Source organism: Branchiostoma belcheri, unplaced genomic scaffold (assembly GCF_001625305.1).
Source record: "Branchiostoma belcheri isolate BF01 breed outbred unplaced genomic scaffold, Haploidv18h27 scaffold129, whole genome shotgun sequence".
Taxonomy (NCBI): domain Eukaryota; kingdom Metazoa; phylum Chordata; class Leptocardii; order Amphioxiformes; family Branchiostomatidae; genus Branchiostoma; species Branchiostoma belcheri.
In genome coordinates this window covers 467159-487749 of record NW_017802702.1, presented here as the reverse complement: position 1 = coordinate 487749, position 20591 = coordinate 467159, and the positions used below count along the sequence as shown (strand labels likewise).

The window sequence follows — 20591 nt, the reverse complement described above, 5'->3', positions numbered from 1 at the left end:
CCTGTCCCTGGTGCTGAACTTACATTCACACTGACTATCCTCCCAGTGACTTCACACTGGTCCTGTCCCTGAACTTCCATTCACACTGACTATCCTCCTAGTGACTTCGACCTGGTCCTGTCCCTGACCTTACATTCACACTGACTATCCAACTAGTGACTTCACACTAGTCCTGTCTCTGGTGCTGAACTTACATTCACACTGACTATCCTCCAAGTAACTTCACACTGGTCCTGTCCCTTATGCTTAACATACGTTCACACTGACTATCCTCCCAGTGACTTCACACTGGTCCTGTCCCTGAACTTACATTCACACTGACTAGCCTCCTAGTGACTTCACACTGGTCCTGTCCCTGAACTTCCATTCACACTGACTATCCTCCTAGTGACTTCACACTGGTCCTGTCCCTGGTGCTGAACTTACATTCACACTGACTATCCTCCTATTGATTTCATACTGGTCCTGTCCCTGATCTTACATTCACACTGACTATCCTCCTAGTGACTTCACACTGGCCCTGTCCCTAAAACTTCCATTTACACTGACTATCCTCCTAGTGACTTTTACACTGGTCCTGTAACTAGTGCTGAACTTACATTCACACTGACTATCGTCCTAGTGACTTCACACTGGTCCTGTCCCTGAACTTACATTCACACTGACTATCCTCCTAACTGACTTCACACTGGTCCTGTCTCTGAACTTACATTCACACTGACTCTCCTCCTAGTGACTTCACACTGGTCCTGTCCCTGAACTTACATTCACACTGACTATCCTCCTAGTGACTTCACACTGGTCCTGTCCCTGAACTTACATTCACACTGACTATCCTCCTAGTGACTTCACACTGGTCCTGTCCCTGAACTTCCATTCACACTGACTATCCTCCTAGTGATTTCACACTGGTCCTGTCCCTGATCTTACATTCACACTGACTATCCTCCTAGTGACTTCACACTGGTCCTGTCCCTGGTGCTGAACTTCCATTTACACTGACTATCCTCCTAGTGATTTCACACTGGTCCTGTCACTGAACTTACATTCACACTGACTATCCTCCTAGTGACTTCACACTGGTCCTGTCCCTGATGCTGAACTTACACTGACTATCCTCCTAGTGACTTCACACTGGTCCTGTCCCTGAACTTACATTCACACTGACTATCCTCCTAGTTACTTCGACACTGGTCCTGTCCCTGGTGCTGAACTTACATTCACACTGACTATTCTCCTAGTGACTTCACACTGGTCCTGTCCCTGGTGCTGAACTTACATTCACACTGACTCTCCGCCTAGTGACTTCACACTGGTCCTATACATATACATGTATATATATATGTATATGTGTACATATGTGTATATATATATATACAGCGATCCAGCGTCTACAGCGATGCTTTTACTAATATGCACTAATATGTATTAAAGGTTTTATATGTTTATTATGATTTTACAAAGCTTGTGCTTCTATGTAAAGTGTCATTTCATCCTAAGGCAGCAAGGGGAACATAGTTGTAGCTTATTATTGTCATTTTGAGTGTCTCTTGAAATTAACTCTTGATACATAAATTTTCATCCTTTTTCTGTAGGGTGTGCAATCCTGTTGAAGCATGTGACAACTGCTGCCTGGGATGTTGAAGGGTCCAACTTAAATGAGACAATTGAAGCTGTAAGAGATTTCTTAATAGATATAGATATTATGGATAATATGGCGTTTTAAAACATGTACCTCTCACGTGAATAACCTATTTAAAAGCATCACTATTTCAAATTTGATTGGTATTTTTAGTCGTAAAACTTTTTGTATGACACAGTTTGGTGCTATCTGTATCATGGTATATCATGCTCTGTTTTGTATACCTGGCATATCATTTACACATAATTACACATCAATATCAACAATTATACAAGCCAGAACAATACAACACTATAACACAAAAATTACATTTACACATAATTACACATCAATATCAACAAATATACAAGCCAGAACAATACAGCACTACAACACAAAAAAACATTACATATACACATAATTACACATTAATATTAACACTTATACAAGCCAGAACAATACAGCACTATAACACAAAAAAATACATTTACACATAATTACACATCAATATCAACAATTATACAAGCCAGAACAATACAGCACTATAACACAAAAAACATGACATCTACACATAATTACACATTAATATTAACAATTATACAAGCCAGAACAATACAGCACCATAACACAAAAAATTACACCAACACATAATTTTACATCAATATCAACAATTATACAAACCAGAATACAGCACTATAACACAAAAAAAAACAATACATTTACACATAAATACACCTCAATATTAACAATTATACAAGCCAGAACAATACAGCACTATAACACAAAAAACTTACATTTACACATAATTACACATCAATATCAACAATTATACAAGCCAGAACAATACAGCACTATAACACAAAAAAACATTACATATACACATAATTACACATCAATATCAACAAGTATACAAACAAGAATACAGCACTAAAACACAAAAAATTACATTTACACATAATTACACATCAATATCAACAATTATACAAGCCAGAACAATACAGCACTATAACACACAAAAATTACACCAACACATAATTACATATGAACATCAACAATTATACAGAACAGAATACAGCACTATAACACAAAAAAATACATTTACACATAATTACACCTCAATATCAACATTTATACAAGCCAGAACAATACAGCACTATAACACAAGAAAACATTACATATACACATCATTACACATCAATATCAACAATTATACAAAACAGATTACAGCACCACAACACTAGCAGTTTGAAAGAGGGCAAAAGTCTGATAGTAAAAAAAATGTGTAAAATGCACGTCAGTGTACAAAACAATTTTCCTGCGTGTAAATTGACCTGCTGTAAACATGCATTCTGATCGTACGCCAGCCCTCCAGGTAACCTACAATCTTAATGTTTTTGACTCACGCCAAAGCAGGCAGTTTTTACACATAGGAAATATTTGACTTATGCAGTTTTGGTACACTCACGTACATACACTTACGTTTTTGTACCATCAGGATTTTACCCACCTGTAAATCCGGTCTAAGTCTTGCACACTTTGTTCACAGAACAAGAAAACAGCCAGCTCGGCTTTCAAGGCAATCGAAAATATCCTTAACATGTACGACACCCTGATGATGCCGACTGATGGGACTAGGGGTGTCTCACTCGACATGTCAATGCTTCATGCCAAGATCCAGAGGGAACCTTGTCAAGGTGGCCAGAAGAAAGTGTTCACAGTCAACGACACTCTGTTTGTACTACCAGCATTCAACACCCTTGACAACAGTTGTGAGGATAGCTTTGGAGTGGAGGTGAGCACTTTGATATATAAATACCCTGTAAATATGTTCATTACCTTAAGTTTGCATTTAGCACTTTTTTTGCTCAGTTTTCTTCAATCAAAGCACATACATTGATCGAAAAGTCAAGGACCAGGTATCTGTCACTATGGTAACTGGTGTTGTAGGAAACAACCTGTGGTGTTGGGTTACATTATGGTGCAAGTTGCAGGGCAGAGTTGGAGAGGCTAATCACCACATATATGAAAGTTTTTAGTAAGCTTAAACACTGAGCAGTAGTTTGTTGGGCTATTTTTTAGGCTAGACCATACAAGTGGAGGCAAACATTATTCATTTGCTTTGCAAATGTTACCTTTCTAGTCAATCTGCTTCTTCTAGTTTGAAGAAGCAGATTGCAAATATGTCATAAAGGGAATGATATATTTGCAAATTCTGAAGTATTCCTCACTACTCTTGAAAAGAACATTGCACGTAATCTATGCATACTCCTCATTTGCATATATGGGAAGCTTACATGCTCTTGTAACCAGAGGAATATGTTTTCTTCTCAATTCTGTCTGCAGTTAATCAACTCTGACTTCAACCCTTTCCGGTACTCGGAAAACTCCCCTGATGTTGGGTCGGAGGTGGCGGGGCTGACCGTGTGGCGGGGAAGGGACAGACGCCCGGTGCACCGCCTCCCAGAACCTGTGGACATGATCATCCCCAGGGACAAACAGCGCACGACAAGTACCGTGTTCAAGTACACGGGCCAGCTCAGAAGCAGTGACGATATCATTGTGAGTTCTCTTACTCAATGTCGGTTTCTGTATACCCAGTTACTATTATTTAACACACCAGTTAATAGGCACAATTTGCTACTCAGGCAACACCATTTCGATGTCTTAGGTGTACCCAATGAGACTGTTTATTCCATGTATATGCAAGGCTATAAGTTAAAACCATTGGACAAAAGAGTGACCATTAGCCACCAGGGCCAATAGTTACAGCATTGCCACTGTAGAATCTACTTGGAGATTATCGGTCTGACACTATGATTGCCTGTGTGCAGGTTGTCAAGTTCCGGCCCCAGAGAACCAGGACTGCACTCACAATCCTACTTAACATCAACGGCACCAGCCAACCAGAGCAAGACCTGCCACGCGTGCAACTGGTGTGGCAGAGAGCATCACAACCGACTGCTGACAGCTTTGAAGCTGCCAAATGGACAGCTCTGCTACCTGTTCCACAGGACCAGCTGTATACACTACAGCTGCCGCACACGTACAACAATACAAACCTGACGTCCAACCCGTACTCCTGGCTTCTGCCTACGGAAGCTCTGAATGTTACGGAGTTCGACATACAAAATGAGACGACTTTTTACCTAGGTACGTCCTTATTTACATGCACAGTAACAGGGAAATCAGAGATAGCAGACTTCACCCCCTTACCCATACTCATTTGCCGGGCCCTCCCAATCCCAAGGGCGAAGATACATGTAGCAGCATTGAGGATGTATCAATGGCAATGCTGCATTTTGTATGTTGGGACTCACAAAAAAATGCCAGACAAATACACAGACACACAGATAGACAGACACACACACACACAGGTACACAGAAGGGAAAGATCTGAGCGAAATATTTGCAAGATGACAGGGAAGTTATCCTGACTAAATCACGCTCCTATATAGTGGCCTGCCCGACTGATTGGCACCCTAGAGGCATGGGGGCCCCAACAAGGTAAGATACATGTAGTGTGGAACAGGCTAACAATCATGGAAATCGAGGGTATGAAAAGGATGTAAGTTATACATATAGTGTAAAACAGGTAGCTAAATTTATACATGTAGTGTAAGATACATGTCGTGTAGAACAGGCTAACAATCATGGAAATCAAAGGTAAGAAGAGGATGTAAGTTATACAGATCGTGTAAAACAGGTGGCTAAAGTTAGACATGTAGCGTTAAGATACATGTAGTGTAAAACAGGTAGCTAAAGTTATACATGTAGTGTAGTGTAAGATACATGTAGTGTAAAACAGGCTAACAATCATGGAAATCAAGGGTAAGAAAAGGATGTAAGTTATACATATAGTGTAAAACAGGTAGCTAAAGTTATACATGTAGTGTAGTGTAAGATACATGTAGTGTAAAACAGGCTAACAATCATGGAAATCAAGGGTAAGAAGAGGATGTAAGTTATACATATAGTGTAAAACAGGTAGCTAAAGTTATACATGTAGTGTAGTGTAAGATACATGTAGTGTAAAACAGGCTAACAATCATGGAAATCAAGAGTAAGAAGAGGATGTAAGTTATACATATAGTGTAAAACAGGTAGCTTAAGTTATACATGTAGTGTAGTGTAAGATACATGTGGTGTAAAACAGGCTAACAATCATGGAAATCAAGGGTAAGAAGAGAATGTAAGTTATACCAAGATCTTAGGTGTCTTAGCACAATGAATAATTTCTTTTCCTCCAGGTGTGAAGTATGCTGGAGAGGACACCAGTGTCACAGTAAAAGTGTCTATATTAGAAAGTGCATGTGTCTACTTCGGAGAAGACTCCTCCCACCTGTGGGAAGATGATGGATGCAAGGTAAGTTTTGAAGATAACAGATTAAGATCATCAACATTTACCAATGAAGCATTGATATTTCTTTTAAATCATTGTTTTTTTTTTACATGACTGAGTAATGTAGACAGGAAAATAGACAAAGTCTTAAGTGCCTATAATACAATATGTCAAGGAAAAAATCGCATCTATAACGTAACACCTTCAAAACATGTACAAAAGTCTGAATGTCTGATCCTTTTGCAACGTGGAAACAGCTGGGCCCACTTTCCAACACCACCCACCTCCACTGCCGCTGTGACCACCTGACCAAGTTTGCCGGGTTTGTCCCGCCCAATCCGATCTACCTCCCGCCGAGTGGAAACTTCAATTTCAAAGAGAACCCGATAGGACTCATCGCGGTCCTAACTGTGTTCGGTCTGTTTGTGCTCGGATGTCTGATGGCAAGAAAGGCAGACAGACGGGACCTGACAAAGGTTATTAATAAGTATAAATTATGCATGTTATATTACAGTCCAACCCATAGTACAAGTGACCACCAAGATAATGTGACTCGCCACTTTTTAATTGTCCATTTTTTCATTGACACCAGGAATAAGAATCCTGTCTATACATAGTGACCACCCCTGTCCACATAGACCAGATTTTCTCAGTCCTCAGAGCAGTCTCCTTGAGCAGTTTTTACTCTATCCTTGTAACCCTGCCAGTGAAACAATTTTTTTTATTTAACAAAAACTATATTTTTTATCATAATATGACTGTCAAATTCTGATACGCGCTGATACCATGGCGAAAATATAGTTATTGGTCATTGATTGAATAGATATCAGAATATGATTACACCTGAGTGCAGATATGCAGAAAGTATATTTTAGCCCTTTGGTAACTTTTGTATATTTTCTAATCTAACCATGTAGTTGGGAGTGACCACACCAACCGGTCACACGTTGAACCCTGACCCTGACTGTCGCTACATAATCACTGTCTACACTGGCTTTCGCCTGGACGCAGGCACAACTGCACAGGTACGGTTAACTTTTGTTATCAATTAGGCAAGGTATAGTATTGACGATGTCCAAGAGACTTACAGAATTTTACAGGTCATGGAATCCCAGATGTAACGAGCATGGAAAGTTTGAAAAGTTGTATAAGCTTTTTATGATTTCGAACATCTACATTTACATGTTGTTACTCCGTGAAGGAGGTCAGGACCTCCGGACGGAGTGTTGTGAAGAGCTGTTTTTTTTTTGTGTTCGCAGTCAAAACACCGGTTTCTCTTTGTGTAATCGGCACGCAATTTTATACGCCGTCTGCTGGCATGCTCGCGTTGATGCACGAATGTGTATTTTTGCCGTTGCTGTTTTCGCGGTCAATGTAATATTGCAGATGCACCCCTACAATTATGAGGCATATTGGAATGGTCCAGAAAAACCTGTTGTTTGGAATAGTGGTGGGGGGTGGAACTTCATGCAGATATGGTGAGGGGCCGATAAGTGATTCAAGATGTTTTTGCCCGTGCTTAAGAGATGGTAAGTTTTTTGGAAGATGTTCGCAGCCAAAACGCATTCTTCCGTACGTCGCATTTCTGTGTAATTTCGCATGTGGTGTGCCATAATGTCCACGGTGATGCACGTCTTTTTATTTTTACCGTATAGCTGTTTTGATATTGGAGTAAATGCTTATTTTTTAAACATCCCCATGTCGTTGAAATGTTTTCGTCCGAGTATGTGACCGGTAGTAAGTCGCGGTCAGGCTGATGGGAACGGAAATGTGGGGTGGTCAGAGGTCAACATTACGAAATGTAAATACTGATGACGTAATCCTATCGATTTCAAACTGGTTGGCTGTGGTGACCTATTGGCGGCGTATATTTAGTCACGTAGCAACTGGCCGGTCGTCCTAGCAACAAGCATGCTGGCCGCTCCATAGAGCAGCTCTCTGTAAACATGGCCAATATTTTTGGGCAACCCATCAATGTGTTCTGCCTCGTGGTCGGATGTGGTCTGGGGCTGGTAAACTGCACATAGATCGGATAATTGTATGATTTGCTAGTTGTAAGCGCGTCTTGTAGTAGGAGCCGGTATAGGAAGAAGTAGCCTGTGTTACACAATCATGCTTTCGGCCGGAGGTTAATGACCCCCACCCCGGCAACTTCGGCGCCAGGAGCGCGATTAGTCAGGCTAAGGAAGAAGCACGCTCGAAAACACGTTTTATGGGTGTGACGCGCCATTATTGTATTAACCGTACCTGTTCTGTTGTCTTTCTAGTAGTAGACATAAGCGGTAACTGGTGATATGGCTGTTTTATATTATGACCAGTTGCGGATGATTGATACAGGAAATGCGGGCTGTGATGCAAGTGTTCATTGATGTGCAACTGTTACTAATTGCAGGGACTGCGCTAATGCCGACTGGTAGTGGCTTGGCCAGTCGCGCTGTCCTGATACACCGCGAATGTTGGGCATTATGCGAGTGTTCCCTGTAGACAGTCCTGGAGTCTTTTTTTTTCGCACATTCCAGGAGCCAAACCAAAATACGTGATGTACTGGGAGTCACTGATACCGCAACTGTAGGCCATTATGCAATTATTAACTGTTAGGCCACTGATTATTTGCTTATGATAAGTATTCCTTATGTAAGTGGTCTAACATGAACGGTATCAGTTCAGGATTGTGTTGCACACTTTACAGATAATTGTCGCCAATGGCTACTTCTCTTTGTTGCAATATATAAAACTTCACGGAGGGTTGTCACCTATGGCTTCTTGTTTTTAGTTGAGAAGGGTTATATGTAGGTACACCATATATAAGGGTTGGCTTTTGGTTTTTGACTTAATTTTCAGTCTATGTGAATTACGGTACTGACTCAGATGAATGTTTGTCCTAGGTCTCCATCACGATGTTCGGCTTCCGTGATGAGAGCCAGCCTCTGGCCCTGCAGGACGCCCGCCGTCAGCTGTTCCAGGGCGGCAGTGTGGACTCCTTCCTGGTGTCTTCTGAGGAGCCCCTGGGACCGCTCACACACATCCATGTGTGGCACGACAACACCGGCCCCAGCCCAGCATGGTGAGCAGTGTCCACATTTAGTCTTTTGAATTGTCGGAATTCAAAACACAACGAACAATTACACTAGTCTTTTAGTTCTTGTATATATATCCTGGCAGTGTGACTGTCAGCATCTGAACAGAGTGTCATAATGATTCAGAATTATGAACTGTTACTGAATCATTAGAGGAGCCTTAATGTTTCTGAATGACTTCTCAGTAAAGCAACTTAACTATCACAGCTGTAAATGCAACAAACGTCAAAAACTGACGTTTCTAAGAATTCTTCTTACTGATCTTTACTAATGATGATAGTGTTGACAGTTATTGAAAAGTTACTAACTGGAAGATGGGACGAGTCGTCTCTCAGACGGAGGAAGAGAAGTTAAGAAGCACATTGTTTACACATTCTTTCTTATCATTGCAGGTACCTGAGTAAGGTGGTGATTCAACATCTGAGCTCAGGACAGCTGGACTACTTCATCTGCAACAAGTATGTCTGAGAATTTACATAAACTTGCATGTCAAAGTACTTCTACAAGAAATACTGTGTTTAAAATTTGAGGGAAAATTTCATGACCATTTCTGACACAGAGTCATCTCAAAATCAGTTGTATAGGATTTGAGTTGAGTTAAGCGACGGTCACAACTCGCCGTGCGTGCTTTTTGTCCGTACGTTTTTGTCGTGGCTACGTCTGCTACGTTTTTTCTGCAAACGTAAGGTGGCCGGCCGAGGGAGTACGTCAGTCGCACGGTTGCGCAAGGTGTACGTATGTGGTCTGCACGACACGCCTGGCCGTCAGCGGTTGAGTGCATCGTACGTTGCGCAAGTGGTAAGTGAGTTGTACGTGCTTACAACGCACGATCTCTGTGCGATTGCTACGTTGCCGCGTACAGGCCGTACCTACACGTGCGGCGTACGCACGGTTTCCTTACTCACTCGCACGTTGTAAGTGCGTGCACCTCCTGTTAACTTCACCATCACTAGCCGCCCTGGTGTCTTCCGCGGCCCGTTTCTTTGGGTCTTGTCTGGTAGTCTTCTTCTGAGCCTTCCTGGGCATCTTGGAGACGAGTTGGCAGTCGCCCGTCAAGTTGTCTTTATATACTGTAGAGATCAGGTGCGTTGCACGTGCGTTGCACGTGCGGAGCACCTGGTATGGTGCACGTGTGTTCTGCGTGGTCATTGAGCAGGTCAACTGGGAAGTGAGGAGTAACATGCACTTAAAGTTCTACGGCGTGTCTGCGTGCTCCGAAATCCGTAGGATTCCGTACGGAGGTGGTACTCACCACGCACGGATGCCGCACGATTGCCCACGTTTTTGCACGTAGACAGCACGCAGAAGCACGTACGGCGAGTTGTGACCGTCGCTTAAAGTGATGGCGCACACTTGATTTTTCAGCACAAAAACATCAGTCCAAATGTTGTCATTAAGTCTGTCGCAAACAGTACTGTCGAGTACTGTTAATTTATGTATTTTTGCATCCATTAATAATTTTGCGGCAAGAGTCAGGAAACAAGGCTTTCTCGATGTCAAAAGTTCACGGTGGAAACAATACTGTAGCACAAAACCACAATATTCGCCATGTACAATACGTTAAATGATTCTCCTGTTTGTACCATTCCCACAGATGGCTAGCTCTAGATGAAGATGATGGAAGAATCGACCGTATGGTTTTTGTCGCCTCCCCAGAGGAGATGACAGCCATCTCCAACCTGATCAGCGAAAGGGCTGCAAAGTAAGATCACAATAAGTCATCCATTTTCCATTCCAGCTTTATTGCATGAAAATTATCATGGATACAATGTATGAAAAATAAAAAAAATGTTCTAGCAACATGTCTGAAATATGTTTAAAGTTAAAACTTTTGGTCCAACACAAAAAAAATTCTCTCACCTAGATCTTTCGACCAGTCACTCTGGTCTTCCTCAGTAGAATGTCCCAGTGAAGCTTGAAGCAAGGCTTCTTTGAAGTGTGACGTCAACACTTGGTCAAAGGTATCTGGCAGACAATGTCGGCCCCCGTCGCGGTTCAATGAAGGGTGATGGGTCCTGATGTATATGGCTTCCTTCACCCCTTTCAAGAAATAGTCTGAAATATGTTTATCTGTATTGTAAATTACTACATATTACATGTAAACTGTGATGATAGTATGACCATTTGTCATTTTTATCAGAAAGCAATTATGACTAGTCCACTGAGCACTGAAGCTAGGTGTCGCGTAAAACAATCCGGGCATACAGACTGTACCAAACTAAAGTGTTATTCTGTGAAATGGTTTACTCATTATCTACGCAAAACAATCAGACTTTGCTGAACATTACTCAAATCTTATACTGTTCACAAATTGACAGGGACTTCCACGATGGACACCTGTTCTTCTCCGTAGTTCGTCGTCCCGCCCGTAGCGGCTTCACCCGTGCCCAGCGCCTGGCGTGCTGCATGTCCACGGTGTACAGCACCATGATGGCCAACATCATGTTCTTTGGGCAGGGGGACAACTTCGACCCCCCGCAGCCAGTCCGCATCATGGGGGTGCAAATAGACCTTCCAATCTCCCTACCAGAGGTTTGTTGGGTTGGTGATAAAAACGGTCCGGTCCAGTCCAACCATAACCTGTCTAGACTGGACTGCTTTTTCCACCAACCCCAAATTGTCTGTTGCACACTTTTAGATCTACATTGTAGAGGGTCTGCATGGGGAATTTAGGCAACGCTTTGCATGCAGTAAATTTAGAAGAGTTGGCAACGCTTAAAGGTAAATTCAGGAAGGCCAGCTATGCTTACCGATAGATCAATCAAGTGTTGTTGTTTAGTACGCTTTGGGGAATACTAATCTCATTGCATTGTTCTTTGGCATTCATGTGTTAGGCCACACCAATTTAATTTGTTGTTTGTCATATTCGCCCTGTGCATTTTTTTCGGATTTGCTCCGAAAAAATTGTTCTAAGTCAACTGCAAAATGCTCAATGAAAGACCTATTTTGGCCCCAGCGGTTGAAGAAAGTCTTATCTTCCTGGTTGTTAAAGTTTGTCAATGTAACAGTGCAAGTTCGGTTCATTAAAAGTCTATTGTTTAATCTATTGTTTAATTGTAAACCAGCCTGATATTGTAACATTTTCTGCTATCATGGGGTGCATTGGCCTGTTTTTTTTTTAATTTCGCCCTGTCATTTCATATTTTTTTCTGAAAAAATCCGAGAAACAACAAGTCTGAAGACACTGGATGCATTTGTCATTTGGGAGAAAATTCTGACTACATCATACTGGAGAATTTTTCAATAATAATGAATGATTAATTTGGGACAACATTCTATGTGGAATTAAAGTAACAAAAGTCATCATTAATTCTGTTTCTCAGATCATGATCGCGATACAGAGTGTGATCATCGTGGTTCCCATCAACGCCCTGATCGTACTGCTCTACAGGAGTGCTGCACCCAAAGCAAGCAGCAAACCAGTGACAAAACATGCCAATACAAAAGGTTAGCAAGGAGATTTTATAATTATGATTATCATAATGATATATTGACTCACTCTGGGAGGTGGATCCTGTTATGTATCTAATAGTATCTATTTATCATTCATAAGTTTTAGTATCTAGTCAAATATTTCTTTTTTCTTAAATGTATAAGAGGTGACAAGAATATAATTTGTATACAACTTTTGAGTCTGCCGTCATTTAGGCCATGTTGATTTGATTATATGGATCACATCCAATTGGAACCCAAAAACTGATGCGAGCGTGCAGATAAAAAAAGTTTAGCGAAAGTTGCTTTCATTATGAAATCTACGTGGTTTTGAAGGTTGAACAAATGACACAGAGTATGGTTTGGCAAATAATCTAGTCTTTAAATTAATTTCTTTACATTTTCGTTTGATTTTGGAATTCTATGACATTGGTATCGTTTTCCAATGTTTTTTCAACTGTTTATTTACAGTATGGTTGAAACATTTTGTTTATAAACAGACGAAGATTCATGCGCGCGTGGATGTCATTCATATAATCGAATCAACATGGCCTTACTATTATAATAATAATATTGTTGTTGTCTTTTTGTGTAACATTGTCTTCAATTTGATAATTAAAAAAAAGAATTGCACTGCTTTTCTAGAGTTATGAATATAACAGCTTCTCTGGTTACTAAACCAATTTTGGTTGCTGAGTCTCGTATATCCTCTCTGGATGTAATATAAGAGCAGAAAAAAAGAGACTTGCCAGTCAAAATAGCTTTGGCAAGTACATTGTACTACTTCTAGCTTACCTGTGTATATGATCAATTATGTAAATTGATTTTTAAGACAAAAATGCTAATTAACATTGCAGATAATGATCTGAGATAAAAGTTGCTGTTGCAGTTATACAAAGTCATGTAATGTTCGCATGCTGACAGTGACAAAATATTCTACGACCTTCAACATGAAGAGCTTTAACTTTGTTTTCAACTTTTCCTTAAACTTGTCCTTGCAGATGTCAAAGCCAAAGATGGTCAAAAAGGAACTTCAGGATGTCGTCTGCCCTGGTGGGCAGCAACTGTGGGTAAGAAAGCATTGCTTTCAGCTGTATAGGCCTCTACACACCACCGATCATTCATGCAGCCATCCATCCATCCATCCATCCATCCATCCATTCAAGGCATCCATTCACCCACCCATCCATTCATCCATACATTAACACACACACACACACACACACATGCTCGTTCATCCATCCATCCATTCACAAACTCACCCACTCATCCATCCATCCATATATGCATCCATTCCTAAAACCATCCATTTGTTCATACATACATACACCCACCTACCCATCCACCCATCCATCCATTCCTAAACCCATTCATCCATCCATCCATGCATCCATTCTTAAACCCATTCATTCATTTGTTCATCCATCCATACATATATACATACACCCACCTACCCATCTATCCATCCATCCATGCATCCATTCCTAAACCCACCCACTCATCCACCCATCCATATATGCATCCATTCCTAAACCCATCCATTTGTTCATCCATCCATCCATACATACATACACCCACCTACCCATCCACCCATCCATCCATGCATCCATTCCTAAATCCATTCATTCATCCATCCATCCATCCATCCATTCTTACACACATGTACGCATACACCCACGCACCTACCCATCCATAAATCCATCCCTCTATCCATCTATTCCTAAACCAATTCATTCATTCATACATACATACATACATACATACATACATACATACACTCATCCATCTGTCAATCCATCCATCCGTCCATCCATCCATCCATTCCTAAACCTATTTATTCATTCATAATATACATAGTACATACATACACACACCATCTATCCATCTATCCATCCATCCATCCATCCATCCGTCCATCCATCCATCCATCCATCCATCCATTCCTAAACCTATTTATTCATTCATAATATACATAGCACATACATACACACACCATCTATTCATCCATCCATCCATCCATCCATCCATCCATCCATTCCTAACCTAAACCTATTTATTCATTCTGACATTCATAATATACATAGTACATACATACACACACCATCTATCCATCCAGCCAGCCAGCCAGCCATCCATCCATCCATTCCTAAACCTATTTATTCATTCATAATATACATAGTACATACATACACACACCATCTATCCATCTATCCATCCATCCATCCATCCAGCCATCCATCCATCCATCCATCCATCCATCCATCCATCCATTCCTAAACCTATTTATTCATTCATAATATACATAGCACATACATACACACACCATCTATCCATCCATCCATCCATCCATCCATTCCTAAGCCTATTTATTCATTCATAATATACATAGCACATACATACACACACCATCTATCCATCCATCCATCCATTAATCACTCTATCCACCCATTCACAAATTCCTTCATTGTTTCAGCGGGCCTGCTGGTGTTCACTGTCAGCTTTGTCTCCGCGTTCTTCACCGTCGTGTACGCACAGACCTTCGGGCGTGAGAAGGCTGAGGCGTGGTTTACTGCCTTCATCACGTCCTTCCTGACAGACCTGATCCTGATCCAGCCAGTCAAGGTGCTGACTCTCGCTGCCATCTTGGTCTTACTAATCCGGGTAAGGATTTTTCTCATGCAAGTTCATCTATGTTGGTAGTAACAGTAGTAAAATGTTGAACTTTATTCCTACACAAAGAGTATAGAGAGATCTAATTTTCAACAACCACCGTTGCCTTCATCAGGAATTAAAAGTGTGCAAGTTTCAAGTTGTAATAAGTTAATTTAGTAGGCTTGACATGTATAGAACATATATGTTATTGATGCTCTGTGAAAAAAAAACTTTTTCTTGAAATTTACATACTTTGTCACTTTTTTTATTTTCATTTTGCAAATTCACTCCATTGTTTTGCTGGAAAATATTCAATGACAAAGGCCATTAAAGTATTTATGTGGCCTTTAAAGTAATTGTTATTGACATGTTTGTGTTTGTCTCAGAAACCAACAACAGACGACGACCCACCGCCAACAGAAGTGGCAGGTGATGAAGAGTACCTGCAGGTGGTGGCTGAACAGGTGAGCACGGAAACTTGAAAATTAACAAGGTGGTTTTGTGCATGATTAGAGTTTTAGACTCAAAATCTAAAGATTCTGGGTTCAAATCCCAAGCAGGCCCCAATGTTTTGATCTTGGAAAGGGTTACCTTACACCTGTTTTCTCACTTGGATCAGGTCAAAATACGTACTTAGTTTCGGTTAGGGACTGTTCTCTTGGATGTTTACGGAGAGCTACACCTATGGCATGTTGGATAACTCATTGCACTTAAGAAATTAGGCCTGGGGTTCATTCTGGTGTAAACAGATCAAACTTTACAATCCAGTTTTACAATTGGCTTGTACCTAGGCCTATAAACTGCACAAAACTGGACGTGTTACACCTTATGCGTTATACCGGCTATGCAAAACAATCAATCAATCTATCAATTAAAAAAATAACATTTTATTTATAAAAAAATATTTATAAACGAGAACTTGTAGGCATAATATTTTCTTAGCATTTATGACAGAACAAATTGAAATTAATAAGTTATTTAATAAACGCACATAATTACACACTTATCACCAAGTAATAACAAAGTTTGACATTGAAAGAAGCATTGAGACCCCCAAATGCACTGTGACTTAAAACAGCTTGCAGACAGTAAAATGCATGCAGACTCTACAGAGGATTTAAGGGACTTATTGTGTACAAATTTATCCGTTGACAGTCCGCTGCTGCTGTGGCAGCCACAGCCCCCCTGGCTGGTGAAACCCTGACCAGAGACAGAGCCCAGCGTGTCAGGAGGAAGAGGTGCCGCCACATCCTGCGGGAGATGGTGGTGTACGGCCTGTTCCTGTCTGTTCTCATGCTCATGTCCTACACTGAGAGGAGCAACCTGGCCTTCTACATGAACAACTCCATCAAGAGTGCTCTGGAAGGCACATTCTCAACGGTGGGTAAAATATTCCCACTGGTATCTGGGTGCCATTTCCTCTGTAACGGGGGTTCCTTACACCCGCTGGCCCGAAGAAAAATCGTCCGGAGATGCTTTAGTACCTACTCTCCGTTTGGCAATGATGTGACAGTCACATAATGACTGGGCTAACGAGTGCAAGGAGTTATTCAGGATTTAAAAAATCTATGACAAGAGAATCATGATGACATCCTCGTTGTAACACACCAGATTTGCAAGTATGTGGCACAGCAGCAATTAGCTACAATGTAATATTACTCCGAATGACTTGCTTCTCTTAACTGTAAACATTGTTTAAAGCTAATAATTAGTAGTGACGATGCCACTACTGTATTTGCTGGCAGCATATGTTCCACTCCATAGTTCATGACGGTGAAAACGAGACTTTGAATACCTCAATAATTGGTTGATAACGCTCAGGTACTTGAAGGCAAGACTTATTTTTTTGTTCCTTTCTGAGATGGTGAGGTAGTTAGTAGTTGATACAATTGCACCCAGTTTGTTAGTGATTTGTACAATTCATGCATATGTGGTCTGGTGGCTTTCTATTTTCCCCAGATATCTGACCCTGCGTCCTACTGGACATGGCTGGAGCAGGACGTCCTGCCTGCTGTTCACAGCCCAGCCTGGTACAACGGGAGGCCTTGTGAGGAAAACCTGACTCTGTCTGAACACCTCACACACGCCATCTCCCCCTTACAACTACGACAAATCCGCATCACACAAGGTTAGGGCATTTCTGCACACTACCTTCTAGTCATTTCCTTCTGATTTAAATTGTATTATACATAATTTGTGATTCAATAGCATGATTTAGAAATATAGATAATTTGTATTAGAACTATGTTCGGGAGTAAACAATTCTACTTATTTCTTAATTAAGATGACAGTCATTCTTTCCATTTTCTTAAAAATGACTTTATTTGTAGTTAGGGTGCATATAGTCTGAAGCTACTGGCGTACCTTTAAAACAGGTCACAGCAAGTCAGAAAAACATTACATGCATTACATGAGTTACACAATGGATTTGTCATGTTTACATCAAACTAGAATTGTTGTACAGTCAAACCTGTCCAAGAAGGCCGCACAGGAGACTGAGGTGAAGTGGTCTTCTTGGACAGGTGGCCTTCTTGGTACTGGTCATTTAATGCTTGCGCCTATGGGGAAAATTAGGAACCAACTCTTTGTTGCTGTATCTGTGTCACACTTGATTCTGACTCCCATATTGTACACAGAACAAGACTGCACTATTCCTGATGCCATGGCTCACATCGCAGCCAGCTGTCTGGATGAATACTCTGCGAGTAAACTGGACACAGGCAGCTACGACGGCAACTGGGGTGTGGCTGTCAACTACACGAATCATGACAACAGTACTGACAACAGGACCATCCCGTCCCCATGGGACTACACGTATGGGGATATCAACAATGGTCAGTCAGTCATAATGATTGTTACGGTCTTATTGTACACTCAAGAAACAGTGTCATAGATTGACCACTCAAGATAAAGGCCATGGTAGACAGATGGCCACTATAGACAGGACCCTTAATGCTAATGAAGTTACCAGAAAAACTAAACCACCACCTACTGATGGCCCTCAATATGCAGAGGTGTTCATTAAGTATAAGTGCACTGGATGCAACATTTCATTCTGATATACATGTGTGTGTGTGCATCCGCACATTGCAGCAATTCAAAAGAAACAGTAAAGGACAGGATGTGTTGTAGTCTCATGATTGAACAAGAACAAGAATTCAGGTTTGCACACCAAATAAATTTCTTACAGTGGTTGATGATGACAAATTGGATTAATAACGCCTCAAAAAAAGGCCTTATGACACTAAAGTTTGCATTTTTTGCGCCTTTACCCTAGAATTTACATTCATTACAATCTCTTCAGGTTTCCTGTATGTTGGGGAGCACGGTGTGTACCCTAGTGGTGGTTACATCGTCACCCTGGGCAGGACGCTCAACGACAGCCTCCGGACCCTGACTGATCTTATCTCCAACGGCTGGCTGGACAACCGGACCCGAGCGGTCTTCATGGAGGCGGTTCTCTACAACCCTCACGCCAACCTCTTTGCCGTGGTTACCATGACGACCGAGTTTGACATCACCGGGCGTGCCTTCACGGCAACAGAGCTGGTGATCTTCAGGATCCATCATGAAGGCCAGGTCCTGCTGCTGGTCCTACGGATGGGCCTGATCATCTTCCTGCTCTTCAACCTCGTCAGGGAAGGTGTGTTATTATGTTTACCGAAGGAAGCATATTGTTTTTACTCAATTTCCTCTTCCTCTTCTTCCTCTCCAAACACTAACCTATGACCTGGTCAATGACATGATTTGTTGACGTCTGTAACCATGGTGACTGGTGTTGGGTTACATAATGTTGCAAACTTCATGGTCTACTCTGCTTGGTCTGTCACTATATACTAGTAGCACATGTATGTGAAGATCCTTGAGTAAAAATTAACAGGGCAGACCATGTCCGAAGGTAAACATTATGCATTTGCTTTGCACATGTTACTTCTCTAGTTGTAAATCTTTCAACACCAGGTGTTTGAGCTAAAACATTATTGTGAAGGTACTTGACTGATAATACCATTTTTTCCAATGTAGTAGTGTTATGGTACCCAGCAGTTACGAGACTCATTGTTGACGTTGACTCATGTACTGAGACACCAGTGACTGTAAAATTGCGATCATGATCATGCCTTGTGAATTGTGATGAAGTGTTACACTTGTTATTGGAATACAATTTAGAGGTGGACTTGACTGTAGCTGCATGTGGACCTTGTGTTCTAGAAAGTTTAGTACTACTGCAGCAGTAAACCAGTACAGTTACTACCACATTACTAGCTGTGCTAATTTAATGGTGTTAGCTGAGGAGACCTTTACTATATTTCATATAATATTCATGAAGTTCATGCATTTGTAGATTTGAGGGGGTGTCTTACTTCTTGTAACAGGGCAAGTAGCCCAATAACTTTGACTTTATCTTAACATGTATGTTCCTTATGTTTAAATCATTTTCCTTCACCCGCCCTTCAGCCCTGCCGTTCGACACATTCGGAATTGTTTACCTGTATCCAACCCTCAGAGCTGACATGACAAGTGTCAAATGTCTTTTGCCTAAATTAATCTCTACCAATTGTTTTTCAAACTTTCCTTTCCCCATCCAGTCCTGAAGTTTCACACATACGGAATGGTTTACCTGACGGACCCCTGGAGCTGGCTAGAGATGCTCATCATCACCACAGGCATGGCCGCCATGGGGCTGTACGCCCGCGCCCAGGGCTTGACAGACGAGGTCTCCGGGTACCTGAAGGAGGGACACGTCCTGTTCCACCTGTACCGCACAGCCGCCATGTGGCACCAGGTGTACACGTACCTGCTCGGCGCGCTCACCTGCTTCACCTTAGTCAAGTTCATCCGCCTACTCAAGTTCAACAAGCACGTCAACGCGCTCCTGTACACCATGAAGAAGACGGCGAAGCCCCTCGTCAGTTTCTTTGTCATTTCAGGCATCGTCTTCACGGCATTCGCGCTGGCAGCTAACCTCACCCTTGGCATCGCCACGTCAGGGTACAGCAGCTTGCTGCGCACGTACACCAGCCTTTTCAACATGATGCTGGGCTCGTTTCAGTTTGCAGTCTTGGAAGAGAGCTCCCCCGTCTGGGGTCCCGCCATCTTCCTGTCCTTTCAGATCACCGCGCAGTTCATCCTCCTGTCCATGTTCATGACCATCATCATGGACGTGTACATGGAAGTAAAGAGCAGCGATCCTGAGGACGTGGAAATGATGGCGTACCTGTGGGAGGAGGTGTGTGGAGTGGTACACAAGATCAAAACCATCGCAAACAGGCCTGAAACACGACAACCGGCGGCTAGGGAACACCAGTTCACCCAGCTGGACCAGATGCATGAGATGTTAAAGAAGCTGGACAGAGATGAGAAATGTAGACGAGAGAGGCGCAGAGAAGAGAGACAAATAGAAAAGAGGCAAAGGGAAGAGAGGGAGAGAATGGTCCGGTACTCTGAGGCTCCTAGCTTGTGGTTTGTGTGA

At 41.8% G+C, this 20591-nt stretch overlaps 1 protein-coding gene across 1 annotated transcript in view; it reads left to right on the top strand.

The window, feature by feature from the left end:
• Positions 1-20591, top strand: part of LOC109463609 (polycystic kidney disease protein 1-like 2) — a 36258-nt gene extending 15667 nt beyond the window's left edge. The window contains exons 12-31 of the mRNA XM_019760462.1: positions 1596-1675; positions 3168-3413; positions 3965-4180; positions 4453-4771; positions 5869-5984; positions 6218-6436; positions 6878-6985; positions 8846-9024; positions 9430-9495; positions 10632-10739; positions 11356-11569; positions 12361-12484; positions 13471-13539; positions 14943-15130; positions 15508-15585; positions 16277-16501; positions 17081-17249; positions 17758-17955; positions 18426-18764; positions 19708-20591. Coding sequence (XP_019616021.1) covers positions 1596-1675; positions 3168-3413; positions 3965-4180; positions 4453-4771; positions 5869-5984; positions 6218-6436; positions 6878-6985; positions 8846-9024; positions 9430-9495; positions 10632-10739; positions 11356-11569; positions 12361-12484; positions 13471-13539; positions 14943-15130; positions 15508-15585; positions 16277-16501; positions 17081-17249; positions 17758-17955; positions 18426-18764; positions 19708-20591 — 4145 coding nt within the window. The remainder of the gene's footprint in view (positions 1-1595; positions 1676-3167; positions 3414-3964; positions 4181-4452; positions 4772-5868; positions 5985-6217; positions 6437-6877; positions 6986-8845; positions 9025-9429; positions 9496-10631; positions 10740-11355; positions 11570-12360; positions 12485-13470; positions 13540-14942; positions 15131-15507; positions 15586-16276; positions 16502-17080; positions 17250-17757; positions 17956-18425; positions 18765-19707) is intronic.